This window comes from Ambystoma mexicanum, chromosome 10, assembly GCF_040938575.1.
Source record: "Ambystoma mexicanum isolate Mex_15411 chromosome 10, UKY_AmexF1_1, whole genome shotgun sequence".
NCBI classification, from domain to species: Eukaryota; Metazoa; Chordata; class Amphibia; order Caudata; family Ambystomatidae; genus Ambystoma; species Ambystoma mexicanum.
Window position 1 is genome coordinate 1,365,291,477 of NC_090932.1, and position 23,174 is coordinate 1,365,314,650.

At 40.2% G+C, this 23,174-nt stretch overlaps 1 protein-coding gene across 1 annotated transcript in view; it reads right to left on the bottom strand.

Annotated features, from left to right (window-relative positions):
• The window catches only part of MYO18B (myosin XVIIIB), a 1,784,667-nt gene extending 1,762,138 nt beyond the window's left edge, over positions 1-22,529 (bottom strand). Inside the window, exons 1-6 of the mRNA XM_069620271.1 lie at positions 22,452-22,529; positions 22,198-22,350; positions 20,086-20,118; positions 13,419-14,195; positions 5,484-5,550; positions 3,349-3,461 (exon numbers count right to left, since the gene is read on the bottom strand). Coding sequence (XP_069476372.1) covers positions 3,349-3,461; positions 5,484-5,550; positions 13,419-14,195; positions 20,086-20,118; positions 22,198-22,350; positions 22,452-22,529 — 1,221 coding nt within the window. The remainder of the gene's footprint in view (positions 1-3,348; positions 3,462-5,483; positions 5,551-13,418; positions 14,196-20,085; positions 20,119-22,197; positions 22,351-22,451) is intronic.
• Between the last annotated feature and the right edge of the window lie 645 nt (positions 22,530-23,174).

Consider the following 23,174-nt stretch of genomic DNA (forward strand, 5'->3'; position numbering starts at 1 on the left):
TATATCAGCAGACTCCAATAAAAAAATCGCTACATTCAAGATTCTTCAAACTGAGGAAAGTGATCATTCGATCGTAGAAAAACAATAGCTCCCTCACACCATAACAGAATTGCTATACTATAGACACCCTCTATTTAGCAATTCTGAAAGCAATTGATTATTCTGGTGCACTCCTCAAATAAAATAATTATCACACTAGCTAGAACATGGCTTTAAAAATCACAACTTAGATCAAAGTGTTGACTAAACTGAACACTTGCAAATAATCACTCAGCAAACTCAGAAATGGAAACAAAAAACATTAATGCACAAGCATATATATTACACAGGAATAATGGAACTGAATGGCAACCATTTGTATTGCCTTAAAGTCCCTCTTACCCACTAATCAGGCAAAACAAAGATTAAAATTGAAAACTGCATAGAAGAATAAAATTAAACAGATCCATGTCCACAAGAAACAACAACATGCAGAAACAATGCTGTATGCCATTATGAAGAAATCTGTTGGAGAAATTTGGAGACTTCTAAATGAAACCATGACTATGGCTACAAAATCACTAATGCTAAACCCAATAAATGAATAAGATTGGATCACATATTTCACCGACATGCTCAATAGATCAAGACCTCAATCTGCTCTATTTCCACCAGACAAAGTGTTTCTTACTAATCTAAAATTCGACAAATTGGACATCATCCTCATATAAAAACTATTGAGCCCCTCGAGAGCTCTCGGACCCGATGGTCTAACTAATTTCACACTGCAAAAACACCCAGAGGAATGGGCTATCATTCTTGAAACAATTTTTAGAGAAATCATTTGATCAAATAATATACCGCAGACTTGGAAAAAATCCATAGTAATAGCAATTTTTAAAAATAGCAACAGGAATAAACCTAGCAATTATCGGACCATAGTCCTTCTTGATGCTCCTGGAAAAGTATTTGCAAGATTAATTTTAAGGGATTTTTTTACACAGCTTAATGAAAATGAACTTTTAGATCACAATCAGTCAGGTTTTATCAAAGATGTCGGTATTGTTTTAAATGTACTTATTTTATCAACAATAAAAAACAAGCTATTTCTAAAAAGCAGCCAGTTTTTATAGCACTTATAGATTTTAGACAACCATTCAATTTGATCTCCGGCAATACTATATGGACTAAATTATTGGAAGCAAAATGCCCACCACATTTACTCTATACAATTTGCCAGATCTATCTTGATACTTCGATTAGAATTAAACTTACAACAGCTGGCACCCTCTCCAAATCAATTCCAATAAATGTAGGCCAGAAACAAGGTTGAATTTTTTCCTCCATTCTGTTTAATTTCAATATCAGAGACATTGATAATAATAATGATAATGATGTGTTATTTATATAGCACCTTAAACCAAAGCGCTTTACAGAGCACATATTTACATTCAATATCACCCAACCAAAATTGGTACTCATTTATCGACCTCGGAAGGATGAAAGGCTGAGTTGGCCTTGCCGGGTTTCGAACCTGCGACCTGTAGATCACAGCAGCAAGCGATCAACCCTCTGAGCTATCTTACCGGCTTTTTATTATTATTGTCATTATTATCATTATATCATAGACATTGTAGATAGTATTGAGTCAGTGCGTGCATTCCCTACGAAAATAGGCCCTACGGAAATCTCATGTCTTGTTTACGCAGATGATTTAGTCATCTTAGATAGAACTCCTCTAGGATTACAGCATAAACTATCTGATTTAAGCCAATATGCCCTAGCCAACAACCTTGTAATAAATACGTTAAAATCAAACATTATGATATTTCACCATTCTCTGACGAAACAAGGATACAAATACAACTGGATACTATCCCATTCCCCATCAGTACAAATACAACAGTATAAATATCTTGGAGTAAATTTAAACAGTCACCCCTCAGATCAACCATACAAATTTGAACTTAGAAACCAAATAAAATTCCTTGCCACACAGTGCAAGGTAATTCAAAATAAATATGGTCAATTTTCTCTAAAGCCGTCCATAATTTACTACAAACAAAAAGTAGTGCCTATAATAACCTATGGTGCACAGTCGAAGAATCCATCCAACAAACCTCTCGAAGCCGGATTCTGGAAGGCAGTCTTATCTCTGCCCTCAGTGTCCCATTGTCTCTCATCCGCTATGAGTTAGGCCTAATTTCCTTATCAGCTACAGTAGCCTGGCAGACAATAACAGCTTACAGAAAATGTCTCACAACAGACACAAGAAGTCATAATCTATTCCCGGCTCTTAAAGCAGCAATACTTGCTGATAATGTATCGACCACCCACCTCTGGAAGGAATATTGCCATTTGATCCTTACAGACGCTGACATCAGTCTTGAATTACTAATACTATCACCCAATAAAGCCAAGAAAAAACATTGTTATCACGAATGGAGTATGACATGGGACTCCTGCAATGAATATGCCAGCTTTAGGGCAGCATTTATCATGAAATCATTGCATCAAACACCATCTTATCTATTAAAATTCCCAAGCCGTACATATGCAAATGCCATTCTTCCCCTTCGTCTAGACCTATGCGCGACAAAAATTAGGCTAGCAACAATCTCAAATAAATCCTCTATCGATGTAACATGTTGCTTGATGATTGAACATAGGGAGACATCTCAACATCTTATTAATGAATGCACATTTTTAATAAACCAACGAAAACTAGCATTCTACAAGTACTTGAGTGAATACAAATTGCTAACGAAACAACACATGTATTATATATTCAATGCACAAACTGTCTCCCTTAATATTGCAACAGTACCATTTTTATGAGCACTAAACCTGATTGAAAACATTTTTTTCTGCTGATTTTAAAACGGTTTTACTATGATATCGTTTTATCGATTTTCATTTTTCATTTTGCATGTTTATGCTCTCAAGAATCAATCTCTTTTGGACCACATTTTAATTTTAATTGTGTCTATTAATTCTATAACATGTGTATTTATTATCATATTAAAGAACCTAGACCTTTGATATACCAGGATAACTGCGTTTAACTTTGGTTTCACAAATGTGAGCATTGTATGTTGCTAAAGGCTTCTCCAATGATGAATTATGTCACTGATTTGTATGTATTCCACTGCTGTTAAGAACAAGACTCTGTGTTATGAATTGAAAAAGTTGATTTATCAACTAAAACAATTTTAATGAATAAAATAAAACGCATCTAATTGTCACTCTGGTGTTCGCACAAGTACATCCACACCACACTAATCATGCATCTGTAACTTCCAAGTAGCAGCACATAGAAGAATGAATATTAGATACGTTTTATTTTAGGTGCAGGCATCGATTACTCACCCTGTGTATATTTTCCTCATCCACTTCCAAAACAGTGTTATCAGCATCAATGCGAATTCTCACTCTGCCTTCAGGTAACTCGGCGGTTCCAACATCAGGTTTCAGTTCAGTGGCTGCAGAAGGAAGAAATACATGATAACAGAGGTGTCCATGGAACAGGGGACAGTCTCACTCCTATACTGTTTTGAAAAAAAAAGAAAATGCGAAACAGAATCTCCCTGTAACTCAACATAACCTTATTGCTTTCAGTATTTTCTTCTTTGATATGTCTCATGGAGACCTACCTTTAACGGCTTTCAGCCATCATCATTGGTCCCTACTGTATTCTGTGACCAGAAACTGGTGTGACACTTTATATTGACTGTGGATAGTTTTATGTGGGGAATAAACTACTTCAAGAGCAACTTTATCATTCAGCTTGTTAAAAAGTGTATGTATTTATTATATTTTAGGGGGAATTTGTAGAGTGCACTTACCACAATGAAGACTCAAGGTCTGTGGCCAGATAGAACACATTGCAGGAAGGTCTTAGACGCCATGGCTGAAAAGCCAGAGCTACAAGTTGCATTAGAATTGGTAAACATTGAAAATAAAATGGGGATATTAGGGCAGGGTCCTGAAAACAGTATAATTTCTAGATCCCATAGCAGATGATTATAAATATTGTGCTAGGAAAATAGGTTGGACAGGTAGTCAAGAGTATTTCAGTGTAGTGTTTTGTGAAACAGAACAAAGGATTTAAATGTGCATCTTTGTCTGATGGGGAGTCAGTGATGAACTTGGAAGGTGCGGTGCATGTGGTCATAGTAGTTAATATTGTAGACAAATCTGGTTGCAGAGTTCAGAAGAAGTTGAATCATATTGATAAAAAACAGTATAGGTCCTACAGAGGAGCATTGCAATAGTCTGGTTTCAATACAATACTTGCTTGCGTCATAGTCTGAAGTTTTAAAGCAAGACCAATTGTTTTATATAACGATTTAGCATTAGGATGAAGTGGACAGATGACAGAGTTAAGTTGATATTTGCCTCGAGTGTGATAGAGGAGTCCAGTGTGACTCCAAGGTGTTTGGATTTTGAGATATTGAAGATGTGGTGGTACCAGATTATCCGACTCTAGAAGCAGGTGTTGATGGTGGTGAAGGCTTTGGGAGAATATAGTGTGAGGACATCTGGACTTGTTCATGGAGGACATGTCGCCATTCTTCCATAATTGGATCTCATACATTATGCAGTTTCTAGGATTTAGCTGGGAGGAGCCATTTCCTGAGACGCTAAAGTAGTTTTTTGTGGCACCAGACTCAACGTGTCTGTGTGCCTCACAAAATAGAAAACACTAAGTTCACTAGCTTTTTTTTTATAGAACTTTGTCAGCCATTATGTGTGGGCATCAGATTGTATATCCTGTCTAAATGAAAAGTCTATACAACTGCTTGCTGTAATGCAACTCTTTTTAAGGGTCACAATGTTGGTGAAGAACAGCTCAGATGTAGAATTTCTGGATTTGTTGTGCATTGCTTAACCCCAGGTCCTCAACTCAGCACTATTTGGATAATGGGGAGCTCATTGGTATTAAATGCTCGGCACAAGTCCAATCAACTCACATTTACTGCAGGACACTACAGGATGATACATACACATGCAATATGGGGCTTATACTGATGAAGAGACATGTATTGCATTCTAGATAAGAGTAGTGTAAAACCCTACAAACAAGGTCATGTGTGGTTATTCTAAAGTATTGATATAATGGATTAGGTGCACACAGAAAAATTACTATTTCTTATTTAGCGCCACACACGCGTGGGTCTCAGAGCACTGAAATAAAAGATGACATTATTATCTCAATTTGTCAATCTCGGAAGGATGAAAGGCTGAGTTGACCTTGCTGGGATTCTAACCTGCCACAGCAGGCTGCGCACAGATATCATGGGAATGTTCAACTGGCTGTGCTATCTGACAGGCTCACAATATTTCTCCTCAGACTTCTCAGATGCCTTCATGTTATATGACTACAGAGAAATTACATTATAGTTGAAAACATATCTGGGTTATTGTGATGTAAACATGTGTGATTCCCGGACAGATTGGTATATCTCACTATATAAAATGCATTTGAGAAAAAATCCTCTTACCTAGAGAAAATCCATCCTTGTGAACAAACCATACTTGCTCCGTCTCATACCACACATCGTCAGGTATCTTCAAGGAAAACAGGACAATATGGTTAAATGGACGCAACATTCATTAATCTAAGAGAGCAAGACATATATTGTTGATTGCAATTGATGAATTGTACTGTGACAATTAGTAAGATATTGTTTCATTCATAATTGAGGTATATGTCCTATTTTGTATATAGTGTATACCCAGGTTGATGACTACAATCCTCTTTTCCTGGGATTTGAAAATGTGTTTTGATGTTACGTTATTTACTTTTTTTCTTTTTTTACCAACAGGATGGGCTAATGGTCCAACAACCCAGGTTTATTCCACTCCTTTCCCTGTAGCACTCCCATCACATTGTCCTCAACTCTCACTCATGTTTCTGCATGGAATGGCACTGGTAGAAGCCCTTTGAGGCTGACTCCGGATAGGGGTTGCTTGTGGTAACATACAGAAGGGATGTGACCTAGCGGTGGTTGAGGCTGAACTGCCCATTTTGTGGTGGGTCCAAGCCTGATTTGCATATGTAATGGCATGTCAGGTTGAAAAACGATAGTCTAGACAGTTGCCCAAAGTTAGACCAGAGGTTATGATTCATTAACAATCTGTTGTCCATGACTCTTCTGTTTCACTACACTACACATTCCATACAGCCATGACACATCCCCCTGTTATCCACTACAATGTGGCTTTTATTAACTTATCATATCTATCTTGTGTCACTCTCACTCAAAAGCTCGGTCTGTTTCCCATTACAGTTATTCATTTATTTATCTGTACATTTATTTTCCTTTTGCTCATTGGCGATTCATGCTACTAGTCCCCCTAGAGCATGCCTGCTAGATTAGCAAAACATCAAGCTCCTGTGGTGGTTATTACACTTGAAAAATGTAGGGTTTTGGTCCTTTCTGAACCAGGGGAAATTGGGTGCAAGCAAGGTGACATGGGACGAGAGTTCCACAGGTTAGCGCCGAGGTAGTAAAAGGTTCTCCCTTGGACATCTTCTTGAGTTTCCAATGACACTAACCTTCCATATTATGTTGGGGGCTCAGTGATGCAAAGATGTACACAAGGCTACAAAGGCCCTCATTAGGACCCTGGCGCTAAGTGTTTAATGGTGCCGTAAAAGGCTGCTGCGCCGTTAAACACTTAGCGCCTTACTACGAGGTCCCTTTGCGGGACCCGACCTGAACGGCTGGTCTAGACCAACCGTTAAAGTAGGGACCCGCAAAGGGACTCTCTAGGTAAGTACGGTACCCCAATTTGCGGTACCGTACTTACCGCTTTCCCCAGTCCCATTGAGCCCTATCGGGTAAAAATGGGAATGGGGAAGGGCCAATGTTCAATGGGGAATTACCGCCCCCGCCAACCTTGGAATGGGGTGGTAATTCCCCATTGAACATTGGCGGACTTGTTACGATACCGGCACCAACCATGGTGCTAATAGCGCCATGGTTTAGCGCCAGTATCGTAATGAGGGCCAAAGCCTGTAATGTTTACATTATCAGGTTGAAACAGAGCAGGGCAAGCCTTTTATGCATACATTTATTTGCCATTGCTTTACTAATAACAGCAAGGCCCTTGGGTGGATATTACACTTCAAGAAGGTAGGTTTTTGGTCCTTTTTGAAAGAGAGGAATTTGGGTTCAAGGCAATGGTATGATAGTTCCAAAGCTTAGCGCAGGGGTAGTATAAGGCTCTTCCTACCTTTGACTTCTTTCTGATTTTCCCGATTACACTTACCTTCCATGTTCTGTTCGGGGCTAAGTGATGCAAAGATGTGGCACTAGGCTAAAATGCCTGTACTGTTTATATTTTCAGATTAAACCTGATTTGTGGAAGCAGAGACCACCATTAATGGTGCTCATTTTAGTGGTTTATAGTACATTTTAGAAAGAACAGATATGTACTTCTCTAAAATAACCACAATCAAATTTGAGATTAATTGACTGCTGTGTTTCTAGAATGAGCAGAGGGACTAGAGAGTGAGTGTTTCTGCATATGGGCTAAACCACAGTCTACTTTTCCTGAGACTGGCCAGAGGTGGATGCTTGGCCCTATGTCATGCCCATTGGACAATGTTACTATTTGTTACTATATTCAATAGTGCCTTTGGCACATGCTTTGGAAATAGTACAAATTCTAACAGTGCCTGATGAACATAGACCTTGGTTATACACAAATAACACAATGTCTACTGGCCAGGGTTATACACAAATAACACAATGTCTACTGGCCAGGGATATAATTGATGCTGAGTGGGCATAGTTGGTATGTGCAATCAGCCTGCACCAGGCCAATTGAATTACACTCTGGCATGCCTGCAACCCATATACACTGGGATTTGTTTGGCTAAGCCTCTCTTGAGGGGAACCAATAACAGGCACCTCCAAGAGGATCTTGGCTGGGCATATTTGATGGCAATACCTGTGGTTGCCTGTGCTACTCTCATTATATTTGGAAAGCCTGGAGACAACAAAGCTGTTTCACTAAAGGTTCTGTGTTAGATGGGCTGCAAGGATACACACAAGCCATAATGGCTCCTCTTCCAAGCACACCCAACTTTTAACATATGGACTTCTGCGAACTATGATTTATGTACATTTAAATATTATAGTGCTAAACATGCAATCTACGGTTTTAGATGTATGATCGTCAACATATTTTATGCTTTTGGAAAGATGAGTTTGTTTGCTGATCAATAAACAAACCAAAAGTGAACGTAAAACAGATGTATGATATTATATTGTGGGGGTCGTTAAGAAGTAATAAAACACTGTTTTGGCCTAGTCCCTGTTTATTTTCCCATAGAGAAAAGGGACACATTTTTTGATCAAGCGCACAGCCCAAACTGTTGTACGGAATGGAACTGGTACGAAAAAACTTGCACCTGAAGCACTGTCTTGATTTACAGGGGGGGAGCCCAGGGTTATTGCATCCAGTAGTTATTAAAATATTTAACGGAGAAGGGGATGCCCCGTTCCCCAAAAAATATAGCTATATCTCCCATGGTGCTTGGCAGTAGAGACACTGAGAGGCATTTCAGAAGTGAAAATGTAGCCATTTTCTGACTTGCTGGATGGATTTTAATGACATTTTCAAAACAAAATGTTTGTCAAGCCCCCCAAAAACAAAACGTTATAAAATTCAAATATTATTAACAAAACAAAACCCCAGAGTTTCATGATTTTCAGCCCATTCATTTTTCCATAAATAACAATTTTTGAACTGCCATAGCGCGAAAACCATTAGCAGACTTGGACCAATCAAGGAACAACTTGGGCACAAAGCATGGATTTACATATATTTACTAGTTTGGTGTAAATCCATCCAGTAGTTTTTAAAATATTTGACAGAGAAGGGGGTGCCCTCTGCTCCTTAAAACCTTTATATTGGCCTTTATGCTTTTTACAGCAGAGAGGATGAGCAAGGCTAATCATTTTTGATGTGTTTGGAGGACATTTTCCAAAGAAAACTGTTGCCAAGAGCACCACTAAATTAGACATTGTGGGACTAATTTGTTAGAAAATGAATAAAGCTATTAAGAAAACATAAAACTGCTGTTTTCAACCTACTCACATTCATTTCCCCATAGTAAAACTGTGCTGTTTTTGAATAGATGTAGTGCAGAAACTGCTTAGCAGATTTGGACAAAATTAGAATGAATTTGGACACAATGCGTTGACTTAATTTCCCGGACTGGTTTGAGTCGTTTTTAAAATATTCAACAGCAAGTGGGATGCCTCTGGTGCCTAAAAACCTTTATATCTGCCTTAGTAATTTGCAGCAGAGAGGTTGAGAGAGGATAATGACTTTTGATGTGCTGGGTAGATTTGGATGACATTTTCTAAACCAAAGGTTTGTGAAGGCACCCACCCAAACTGGAAATTTTGGGAACAATTTGTTAAAAATGGTATTAAGAAAACATAAAAGCGCTGTTTTCAGCCTTCTCGCATTAATTTTCCATTAGAGAAAAGGTGCAATTTTTGAACAGCCATAGCATTAAACCACTGGGCAGATTTGGACCAAATAACAAACAATTTGAGCACAAAGCATTGACTTAATTTCCTTTGCTGATTTGTGGCAAATTCATTTAGTAGTGTTTGCAATAGTCGACAGAGACATGGGGGTGTCGCTTGTTCATTAATATATTTATATATATATCAGCCTTAGTGCTTTGCAGCAGAGATGCTTTTCAGAAAAAAAACTTTTTTGTTTGTCTCGATGCAAGTGATTCCTGTGATATTACCAGGAGAATATACAAATGAAAGAACTCTTAACGCCATTTGGAGGAGGAAAAAGGAAGCCAGCAATCTTTGGAAAGACCTCCACTATGACCTTACAGAGTATAATAACATTTTTGACTTCAGAAAGAGACTCAAAACTCTTCTGTGTATGTAGTTACTCCAATATGAACACTGATTGTTTTAAACAACAGTGCTTTGAGGCCTGCCCATAGGCGCTATATACATTTCAATACCAATAGCAATCACATCAGGCAGAGAGGGAAAGGGAAATGAGATTTGGGGGTGGGTTGGGGAGCCGTTTATGGGTAGAAAATCTTTGGTTTACAGGGAAAGACCATGACAATCTCACAAGATTACAGCAGCAATGCTGGAAGACGCACTCAGAAACAAATGTACATCACATGAAGCAAAGAGTGATGGGGTAATGGGAACGTGTTAGGGAGGGAGAAAGCAATTGGGTGGAGTGAGGGGTCCTGAAACAAAACAGGTGGACACATGTTGAGTGCCTGTGAGGATGTGAAAGACGGTTTTAATTCTGAGCAATTTTTCCCGTTATCACAGGGATCGGCAAACCACTACTCTACTGCAGGAATTCCTGTTATTGGAAATGATTGCTATGAAATTTTCACTGGAATAATGAGTTAGAAAAAAAAGGTTGAACATCTCCAGTGACTACATCTACTGGGTAGGGGGGAAATAGGTGTTTGGTAATGGTTTGACATTTCTAGTGGCCAGGGCTAGTGGGGCCAAAAGAAAGTTATTAGTGCAACACACACAGAGGTTGCGGCCAAAGGCCATAGCTAGTGAGACCTCAAGAAACTATGCAACATGTTCGACCATGGCTGCCATGGGTAGAACATGTGCAATGGCCATGTCCTTGAGGGAAGTAAGGTATAGCAAAACCCTTGACAATCAGTGAAAACCCATTTTTTAAGATAGAGTTAAGGTGATCAAATGTAATGCAATGAAACCCCTGAAATTCAGCACTCGCATTTCAATCAAATCCACCTTGCAGAACAGAAATGCGTCACACAAACCAAACAGTGATGGGGTAATGGCCAGGAGAAGGCCAGGGAGGTAAAAAGCAACTGTGGGGAGAGGCCCATCGAAAGAGGAGGGGGGCACCAGGTGAGTACATGTGAGGACAGGAATACCAGGGAAATCCCACAGGCATGGGTAGTTTAATGCCGCTGTATGTGTCGTTCATTGCCATTATCGGGGGACGATCAGGGGAATCCGACAGGAGTGGAGAGTGAAAAAAATATTTTACACCTGCAGTGATCACATCTCCTAGTCAGGGGGTAATGGATCTCTGTGTCCATGGGCACGGCTAGTGGACCCCAAAGAAACCTATTGGCGCAGCATATACAGTAGCCATGACAGAAGGCCATGGTTAGTTGGCTTGAAAGAAACCTATTGGTACAACATGTACAGTGGCCACAGCCAAAGTTCATGGCTAGTTGGCTTGAAGAAACGTGTTGAGCAAAATGTACAGTGGCCACGACTAAAGCCCATCGCTATTGGGCCCCACAGATACCTATCGGTGCAACATTTACTGTGGCCATGGCCAAAGGCCTTTGCTAGTAGGCGTGAAGAAACTATAGTTTAACAAAACCCTTGAAATGCATTGAAAACACTTTAGTTAGAAGAGTTAAGGTTATCAGATTTCGCATGAACAATACATAGAAACAAAACATTTGAAATTCAGTGAAAAAACCTTGGTTAAGAGAGTGTTAAGGTGATCAGCTTTACCACAACAAAACCCTGAAATTCAGCATTCGCATTGCGAGCCAGTCCATCTTAACTATGTGCCCCCTCTTGCACAGCGTATGACCACATTGATGACATCACAGATGACATCACAGATGACCTCATTAATTACATCATACACGACATCACTGATGAGATCAATAATTGCATAAAATGTGACATTACTGGTTAACTAATTTAGAATATTGTTGATGACCTCTTTTCATACTTATTTTATTTTATTACACTTAAAAACATAACATCATGACATAGAACAATAAACTGATTTAGAATTATGATATGATTACATGTGGAGCATTAATTTGTAGTACTGATCAAGTTATAAAGTTTAAAATATATGTAATGTTATACAAATGGTTTGAATTGCATGGATTAGTAAACAATTACAATGCTTCATTGCAGGGAAAGTACCTGATTCTGGTAGATCTATTTCAGTTATTTCAAACATAATTTAATAAGTATATGTAGTAGTTAAACAAGAATAAGAATAGATAGAAGTAAAAACATGTTTAATAGCAAGTGTTATGTAAATAGTCAATATCACATTGAAATGCACAATTCTCCTTACTGTAGTAACATTACATGAACACATTGTTTTGTAAATGACACGTTTTATAAAAAATAATCACATACAAAAGAAAGTATGTGCCGTGTGCAGTATGATGATATATATAACCTAACAATGTGAAGTTTGGTTAATATGCAAAATAAATCAGTTAGAAAACGATTACCTTCCAAAGTACATAAATACTTGCATAGTATTCTTTTTTTGTAATAATGTCTGTATGTACTTACAATTGTATACAGTGCATTACAATAAGGGAAGAATACATTGTACTCTTTAATTATGAAATATGGACATATATGTTATGTTAAAAAACAGAGTTGTCATATTTCAAAATGTAATTAATCAAACCAGTGACATCAGTGATGTCATGCATGACGTAACTAGTGACACGAGCAGTGATGTCATCAGTGATGGAATGTATGATGCCATTATTGATGTCAACAGTGATGTCATGTTATGTCGTAATTGTGGTCATGCACTGCACAACAGGGGGCGCATAGTTAAGGTGAACTTGCTCAAAATGCGATTGCCGAATTTCAGGTGTTTTGTTAGGGTAAATCTGATCACTGTAATGCTCTCTTTTTCCCCTGAATAGATAGATAGATTTGTAGGCAGAGGAGCAGTAAATGAAGACTGAAGACAAGAGGAGGGTTCTCTTGGATGCTGAATGCGTGAAACATATTGCTAGAGAAGATGGTCTGATTAAGAGATGAGACACAACATTTTTCTAGGCACAGCTAAACAATTCTAATATGTATGGAACAGATGAATCAACATTGTCGTGTTGGCCAGAGGCTGGTACTCTGTCCTGGATATTAATTTGATTCCTTAAACAATGTAAATGCAATTTCAGATAGCAAAGTCAGTAGAATATAAAAATGTTATGATTTACCATGAGAAAGGGAGGGTTTTGGGGGCTTGAAGATTATTAAATCTACCGTTTGGCACAACTCAAATGCGTCATCACTGTTAACGTGCCAGGACTGGCACATGCATGAATGTCTCCCCCCTTTAGAGCCTAATGATGCACACACGTGGCTTAGAGTACAGGTTTAGAAAGTTTCAATATTATGTACAAATCTACTGGTGAAAATGTAAAGGTATAAATTATCATTTCTTGATGAGAAAGTATCTCTTTGTTCAGATAGTGCGTATGCTCTTTCTTAAGAACTACATGTGCACGTTTAAAAACCGTAACTGTGTTTGCAGGCATTTATCTCATGGAGTCAAATAGTCAAATTCTTAGGGTAACGTCTAATTTACTCATTACACTACTCTAAAAAGCCATTCCCAGTCTCAATTAATGGTTAGTATCTTACCTTTTCTGAATCTGTATTCTCGCTGACATTTTCGTTGCTTTCTTCCTTGATGTAGCGACATGTCGTGTTGTTGTCATTCTGATTAAGCCGATCTTCTTTCATATCACGTTCATCTCGGATAGTTTCTTGATCTTTATTATTCTCTGGCCATTGATTTGTAACTTGACATCTCTCATTAGTTGTTTCTTTGTCGCTGCTGCTGTGCGTGGTCTTCTCAAGCTTCTCTACGTCATGCTTCTCGTCCACTGTTTCTTCACTGTATTCATTCCTCTCTTCTGAGCGTGCCAGCATTTCACTCTTCAGTTTATTCCCTTCCTCTGCCATTTCTTTGCTAATGCTGTTTTTGTTTGTACTGTCTTTTACTTCCGTCCTCATCCCCCACCCCTCTCTAATAGTGTCCTCATTATTGTTTTGTTGCTCAGTGCCCGCTGTGCTAACTGTAACACTGTTCTCTTCTTCCTTGTTTTCCTTCAAAGTGTTCACAGACTTGCAATTCCCAGTGTCCTCAGGCTTTGTTGTTTTTTCTTGTTTCAGAGTTGGTGGTGCTTGTTTCGAGATTGGCACAGCCTGTTTCTTTCCTGTATTTCTATGTATTTTCAGGCTTAGAGGTTTTTTGGTTGGAATTTTCTCAGGCACCTGTTCCCTGTTTTTGTCTCCATTTAGACCACTGGCCAGCGGTTCTGAGTTTTCCCCTTCCATTTCATTTTCTAGGAAGAGAATATTCTCATCTTTTAATAAAAATTGCTGGACTAAGTTGTTGCTCAATTTTCCTGGAGACTAAAAATAGAATGAAGAAAAAACAGATTTAGTGTAAATATGATTTGAAATGTTTAAATCTAAGCTTCATTGTTGGAGGTCTTCAAGGTTCAGTTCTCTATTAGGGATAATTGTACCTTTTAGGGGCAACATAGCTTGAACTATCTGTAGTTTTACATAACAGATGAACACATAGAGGACAAGACACACACACATGCCGCTGTGCACTGATTTCTTTCAACCTAAGCATTAAAAGTATACAATGTGTAGCGTAAATGAACATTGTCTTCCCTACTTAATGGTGCATCTGCAGAGAAGGCACCCACAAATGGCATATATGAAGAGAGCCAGCTCCATGAATTACAATCTATTAATCTTAAAAGTCAAAACAGCAAAGTGGCATGATCATAGAACAGTTAAGTGAAGGATTGTGGATGATACCAAATGACTGTATTCCCATGGTAATGCATGTGACAAATATTTGAGACAACCATTTGCTAATCAAAGGAAAATAATTTGGTTTCTTTTTTTTTAAATGGCAGTATTGGAAAACACTGTTTTGGCAAAATATTTTTTATCAGAAATGTGCCTTACCCGCGTCACCTTTGCTGTGAGGCTCTTCACCACAACTACTTTGCATCATGTGTCCTCACCACAACACAAAGGTGGAGCGGGTTACTGGAACATCCTGTCCAGATTGGGAGGTGGGCGGTGAGTAGGCAAAGAGTGAGCATGTAGGGAGTGTGTAGGAGGCATGTGTGGAAGGGTGAGGAGGAACAGCCTGAAGGAGAGAAGATGAGGTGGTGGTAGCAGGATTCCGGGAAACTCAGGTCAGTTTGTGGATGCAGGTCGGGATGGAGCGGAACAGGGGAAAGCCACATTTCTGGGAGCATGATGCAGTTGTTGATGGGTGGAGGGGTCCACTCTTCTAAGAAGTTGGGCGTGGTGGCACAGGGGGGCAGGCTGAAAGAGAAAGAGCTCTGTGGTCTTTTCTTGTGCAGGAGGGACCTGCACAGAAATTACCTGTAGAGCATAGACATGGAAACGTTTTAACGTTTGGTTTTAAAACCTATCAAAAAAATATTAATTTCTGTTGAAATCGGGGAGAGTGAGAAGATATATACCACCTTCGTCAAAGGGCCATCTCACCCCACACTCATCTTTACTGATTTAATATTTGAGGACCAAAATGGCAAGGCCTGTAGCCCATCCTGATGTAGTGGGGTAGGCAGGCACCTCGACTTTATTTAATATAGAACAGGTAAAAGCACAAGTGCCAATTCTCAAAGTTTATAACAGTTTAATGGTGATGTGTCACAAAACTAACTGAAATACAAGAATAATATAACATATGTTGCCGCCTTTAAAACATGTAGTGAGCCATACGCTATAGAAGGTCTGCAGAGATGTTGTGCACAATCCAGCACACCATTCACATAGACATCCATTATTGGGGTGTGCCCCTCCTCCTCCTATGTGAACAAACACAACATTTCTACTGTGGGAAGTGTGTTGCCTTTAAATGAAGGTTGAAAGCCCTCATACAGTTTAAAGGCACAGAATAGAAAGTATTATAATCTGGGCCTTGCTGGTAATGCCCCATCCTTTTCTAGCCTGGCTATGTACAGTGTGATGTATGCATGTCCAGAGATATCACTGAGGGCAGGCCAGGCTTGCCACAGGAAATAGTTCCCTTATTGCTCTACCCACTCATCCTCCCTGCCCCTTCCATCACTTGACAGTGTAGTCATACTGGGTCGTCACAGGCAGGTTCCAAGGTAATATCACAACCCATCAGATAGGGCCAAAGGCATTGCTGCAAACCAGGATTTCGATAGTCTTCAAAAACCTACCTGCGACCTCAGGCAGTGAGAAAAGGGAAGACAGGAAGGGTTGTTATAATATGTCAATTCCTGCTTAAGAACAGACATTTGCATATTGTGCATGTTGTGAGTTAAACATAATGGGCAAATTAATTGGGGAAACTGCAGCAACACTATGAAATATTATAACAATATCAACTTTAACACTTATCTAACTACGCTAATGTGCGCGTGCATTATAATCACTACATTTACTCAAACCCTAGTCCAAGCTCTGAATGCAGAATTCCTTCTGTGCCAATAACAAGGTAAACACGTCTGAAACCCAGCCTACTGTAATATTGGAAGGAGCAAAGCATCCAAGCCACCATTTACGCACAAGCATGTTTTATGGTGGATCATGTCATACAATTCCAGGTGGGTTACATCTGCTTGAGCAGCACTAACCTAATGGGCCAGGGTGCACACTTGAATACACTAGACTTTGGTTATTAACATATAAACATGTTGAGTATTTTCTTTGCATCACATCATCTTTCATCACGAAGAACTGTTGGTCACAAGACAAATGGTATTAACCTATGTGATATAACATTACGAATGTGTCACTCATTTCCCACCACATTCCAGTGCTCATTTTAAAGGACATTTCACGTATAGGTGTGTTCAGGAATTTAGGATTTACCGTATTCCCTTACTCGTATTTCATATAACACACTTGGGTAATGTTTCACATCTAGATGGATTCTAACATTAATGTACATTAGCACCCGGTCGGGGGGAGCCAGCCAATCAGGGGCCTCGGAACGCAGGCTTGAACCACTGATCTAAGCCTGTGTTCCAAGCCGCCTGATGGACGGCTCCCCCCACCACCATCTTCCCCAGCCATTGTCCCCTTTTCAAATTTTTAATCCTCCCTGACCCAATCTTACCTTATTGCGGCTGCAGCCGCACCTTCCTCTCTGCGCAGAACGGCCGACATTGAATGGGAAGAGGGGCTCTGTACAGAGTCCCGCCTTCTATTTTCATGGCGACCATGTTGGTAAAGGATGTTCCTTCCCACAACAGGACACTGCGCCCGTCTCGTTGTAGGAAGGGGAATCCTTTTTTTTTAGCACCCCGGATCGGGTGTTAACGCCACAGTAGTATACTCAGTGCAGGGGCTAAAAGAATATGCTCAAGCAGAATCTTTGATAAAGATTCCATAGGAGGGATAGACACCATCTATGGGCGAATTACAATTTCTCTTATTGGACTATTGACAGCTTCTCTGTACTACATGGACCAATACTTCTCCTACTACCCAGAGCCCCCCAAGCCCTGCTGGAACCGAAGTCTGGCCATGTTTTTGGCACATTCCCCCCTACTGGTATACTCCAGGACAAGGTGCTGAGGTAGGGAAACTTTTGCTTTTACTTAGTGTTGTGGCCATGTGGTTACATTATGTTATTGGAATTTATATTGCACACCTCTGCCGTGTGCATGGTCCCCAGGTGCTCTGGCATCTCTGAAAAATAGATGGGTGGGAGAGGTTAGTTAGAAGAGAGGTAGTATGCTAGACAGCTTTGCCATTTTGTTGTTGCTACCAGTTAATGCACTTTGGTGGATGCCATTTGCTATGATTTGTTTTAGGAAATTGTATCTAGATATCCCCTTCATGTTTATTATTATTATTATAATTATTATCATTATAATTAGTATTATTATCATTATTATTATCAAGCACAGAACTAGGGTTGGGAAGCAACAGAGCACTTTACAATCACAGGAGGAAGAACATGATGAGGGAAACAGAGAACGAAGGGAGCGAGAAGCTACCAACAGTGAAGGACGTGCATTTTGGTAGCAAGGGATCTACAAGCAACAAGGGGAGGAAACACTGGGGAGCAGATCACAAAGTCTCATGTAGGATGGGGAGAGGATGGTGTGGATTTTATTGTATTGTTTATTTATATTGTGCCTATAGACAGGGAAGTGTTTCAAAGTGCTCAAAGAGGGTGGGAACACGGGAAAAAAAACAACACAGCCATTGAAACTCTGAGATGATAATAGTCTGCACAGGCACAGTAAGTGCATACAATACATTTAACAGTGCGGGATATAGCAAATAGGCCTGATGGCGATTCTGCAACTTTAACAGTACGATTAGGGGAGAAACAGACAAGACGATCTTCAGGCATGGTGCGTATGGATCGAGAAGTGCACAGAGGGTCACAGGGAGGGGAGTGTCAAGTGCACCTGGTTGGTTGAGACTGGGGTAAGTGCAGAGAGAATCACTCTGTTGTGCTAATTTCTCAGTGCTTTGAGTGAGGGCGGAGTGTAGGGCCCTGAGGCAAGTGCGAGAGGACTGGCGGGGGTGCCAAAGACCAGTGAGACTCTGAGGTACACCAGGCGGACAGTCAGCATGCTGTAAGGAATAGGAGTGAGAGGGGGAAAGGAGAGAGTACTAGGTTAGCAGTGTAGAGGGAGAGAGAAGGAAGAGGAGAAGAGGAAGGTCTTGAGGAGTTTCCGGAATTTCAGGAGGTCCGGCTCAAGACAGAGGGATGCAGGGAGGCTATTCCAGAGGAAGGCACCTGCTGATGATAAGGATCTCCCACCTAATCTCTGCTTGGAGAACTGGCTGGTACTGCTGTCTGTTGTTTTGACTCTGGCTGGAGCCTGTCGCTCCATGCAGTAAATTGTCCTTGTCCCCTGCTTCTATGCGCCGGTGACACTCATTTGTGTGTTGCTATGGCGAACACCATAGCAAAACACAAATGAGTGTCACCAGGCTCCAGCCAGAGTCAAAACAACGGACAGCAGTACCAGCCTGTGACAATGTATGCCTCTCCCCGAGATGGCGGGATCCATATTACATCAAACGTAGTCCAGTGTCCGGCCCTGCTGATTACTGCCCCACCCCATTTCTCCCAGGACCAGTTAATAAGTCCAGGACTAGGGGACGGAGGTGCCGCTTAGTCCGCCACTGCAAACTACTGATGGAGGGAAGGCCATCTGTGAAAAAATAAAGGTCCTGAAGAACATTACCCTGATTACAACAGTCATTGAAACCAGTTGACCATTAGATCATGAGCTTTCTCATGAACATGACATGTTTACTTAACATAGGTTGAACACGCGTATCCTAGCTAGGCAGTATGCCTCTAGGTTTCCCCTAATTAGAGGGTTGTATGTTTCAATACTCCAGAATGAGGCCTGATATGTGTGATGGGCCGTTACCCAGTTGGTGATTAAATTGCATAGAAATTCCAGGTTGTAGGAGCCCTTCGTGACATAAAGCATAGATAACAATACATGTTGACTGTCTCTATTCATACTTGATTCTGGTCTTTTTATTTGATGTAAGTGACATAAGAGTGTATGTATTTTTTGATGAGGGAGAGTCCTCTCGCTATCCCTATTAGATAGGCGACACACCACCATTCTCCTAGGGTGAGCTTTGCCTGTCTGGGTGTTCTTCCGACTAGGGTTAGTCTGCATGTATTTTATATACTTGACATGAGCATCCTTTGCTTACTCATAGAACCACCAATTTGTCATGGATGTTTTGCCAATGGCAAAGAAGGAAGAGCAACTGTGATGTCACATTTAAGAACACCTTGTTAATATTCTCTTGTATTCTTTAAGAGAGACTAGTCTGTACAATCCTTTTCGGATTGCTTCATGGGGCTTAGTCACGACTTACGACTCTGTGTAACACATCATGATTTAACATGTCTATGTAATGATATGAACAGTGTGCTTTCCTTTATCATGGTTGGACATGCATGTTCATTGTCCGGTTGATGTTTTCCATTGAGCTGATCTAGATTTACACTTTTAAGTATCCAATGCAATTACTGTATGACAACCATGGCAAATAATTTCCTAACAAATGTATAATTTAAACAATGATATTAAATAATGAAAATATTGATCAAACAGTTGTGCAAACACACACTTAAATAGATATGTCAGGTGTTGCTTGTACTCAAGGACATTGCACTGTTTGGCTCTATGAGGGGGAAGTGGCAATAGGTGGAGCATGGAACAGCTAGTCAGTGAAAGAAAAGATGGCCTTGTGGCCATACATAAACACATATACATACCTTTAAAACATCTGGTGCAGGATCCTGATTGACCTGTTGAAAGATGCAGTGAGTGTAGTCAAATGTGCACTTTTGGGGGGAAGGTACAGTACAGTTAGAAAGAAGACATTTCATTGACATTATAGCAGTAGCAACCATGGTTGGTCTTGGTGAAATGCCATGGTGAAAGAAGTGGCACAGGACTGAGAATGAAAGTGTGCACTCAATGCCTGCGAAACACCTACGCTTTGGTGGTAACTGATAGTCAGCAGTGCAGGGCAAATGGCCATTTAGGTAAAAGATTGTTTGCAAAATCAGGTATTGCTGGGACAATGATGCTGATAGCATAGAGTTTCTTTCATATGCTTTGATCTCCATAGGACAGAATAGGGATATGTATTTGCTTATTTGGTTTTGCAGCAAATCAACACATGTAGCAGCCACATGACTTCAAGATGGCAGAACAACAAAACAACCACGGCTGCTTTTGACAAATTACGACACAAGAATAACAATACATGACACAATGAGAAAATAACATCTAACCATAACTACGGACTGACACAATATGGCTTTTTCCCTTAATATTCATGATGCTGCTGGTGTCTCAAGTCCATGCCATGATTGGAAGACAATGCATGAGAGGACAATGAGGCCCTCAGCCCTGGATAATTGGAGCTAAGGTGTTCACTCAACTGGAACATTTTACCATCTAAAACGACTTTATTTGAGCAAAGCTATGCTCGAGGTTACACACAACATCCAATAGTGGAACGTTATATGTGACCTGCACTGTTGTATAAAAGGTTTGTGCAAAAAAGGTTAAAATCAGGGCATTTGCAACAACGCCTATATTCTTTAATTGTCTGCATACACGTTGGGCCTCATTACAACCCAGGCGGTAAGTTCCCTACTTTACCACCATGGTGTAAACTCTGTTTACACCATGGTGGATGGCGGATTTACCGCCCCATTCCAAGGTGAGTGGGGCGGTAAATCCCCATTCCCCATTTACCCTTCCCCATTCCCATTTTTGCCCCATAGGGCATAATGGGAGTGGGGAAGGCGCTAATTACGGCACCGTAAATTACGGTGCCGTAATTAGCACCAAGGCGGGTTAGTGCCTTGCATGTTAACGGCTGCTAAAAGCAGGCGTTAAAATGGTAATCAGGCGTTAAGGGTTAACGGCGCCGATGGCATCGTTAAACCCTTAACGCCTGGGTTGTAATGAGGCCCATTGATTTGCTTTTTGCCAAAACACAGAACGGTGCCATTTCAGGTCAGTGATCAAATCAAAATGAAACATAATTAAATGTCTGCTCTGGAGAACAGATTCAACTTAGTCAAGTATACTTGTCTTGCATAATTTCACAATGTGCATACAAAAGCATGTATTACTGATTTTCTATACCATTCCTGTCCTGGCTTTGTGGTTGCAAATGGTTACCAAAGAAAATGAGGAAAATGATGAGGTGCCAGGTTATGATCGAGAAAGCAGAAATATCTCCAACACATATGGCAGCACTGAAATGTCGACAGGAAAACTATCCATGCATTTAACATCTACATACGACAATAAGGATACGTTTGCAAAGTGTGCATTGCCTTCAAAGTGCAATTTACTCGTATAGAAAGTACACTCCATGATGGGATTGCCCATCTATTGTGTGTCAGCAATAACAGTATATATTATTATTATTATTATTATTATTATTATTATTATTATTATTATTCATGTTGTTGTTATTATTGTTGTTATTATTAGAGTTCTCATATAGCACTTCATGATGGATTCCTCCTGCTTCTAAATCCTGTAGTAACACATGTTATTATTATCCAAGTTAATGTTTCTCACTGTATTGACCTCGGAAGGATGGCCGGCTGAGTCAACCTTTCGGCTATCATGCTATGTAGCTATTAAGTGCATATCTTGTTTTTTTTGCGGTAGATATTTTTGATGTTGAGACTTGTGTTGGGTTCGGATTGCGGTCAAAACTGATGGATAGAAATAGATGTATTGTATAATGAATGTTGCAGTTCCCCAATGTTGCCGCCATGCAACGTTCTGATAACCCTCATCAGTTTGGAACACGGTATCCACCGCTGTGGCAGATATGAGTGCAGAATACCAACCTGGGTTTCATCCTTGGTTTGCTTGTCTTTCTGCCTGGCTTCTTTAGATTCTTTCTCTGTCTCCCGAACCAGCTGCTTAATGAATCCCCCGGGAATCACAGAGAAGAGAGGTGGCGGAGAGGAAGGGGTGGGGGTTTTGTCCTCTTCCCTTATCTGTTTGCACCAAAGGTAACAGAGACGTGAGTAGAGGAAGCATTATCTGATGTCACTGGTTACTTCTGACATATTCATGCAAGCTTTACACCTCGCAGTACCAGTCCAAGCATGTTGTTAGTACAGACTAGGAGACAGTCATAGCCGGCTTTTGTCACATATCTTCTGCTATGGGGCATGTTAAGGACCATATGTACCAATGTAGCACAATGTTATTTTATACAAAATAAAAAGTGACATCCAAATTTGATGTACATCAGAACAAGAAGCAGCTACCTAGAGCGGTCTCAGAAAAAAAGCATATGAAAAGATTGACACAAATTCGCTGACCTGAATGATCACAAGGTACAATTGCAATTTGTTTTGTGTTTCTTTCGGCCTGACTACAACTATTAGATGGACGGATTCTAAACTCTCTCATCTCAGTCCCCTTGCTTGCTGTAATCCTGGCACTCCTGATCCTAGCCCCCATCGTGCCAGCCCGCTGTCACACATACTGCCTGCTCATCTCATTTCTGACACCAAACACCATACTTCCAATCATCTGAGTGTCACTTACTAAGAGTATCTACTTATTTCAGGCTGCCCGCATTTGACTGGCGTGTATCTCTCCCTCACAGTAATGACACACTGCGCTTTTCTGCACTGTTTGGCGGGAAGCACTGGCATTTCAGTTTAAAAGAAAAATAACAAAACCAGTCTCGTCGCCCATTGAAATATGTGCACAAAATAAAATGCAGCCAAATTCGTTTTAATGTGTTGCTTTTGCAGTTGCTCATTTTGTGCAGTTGTATTGAATTCAGGCGGACAGATTCTCAAAATAT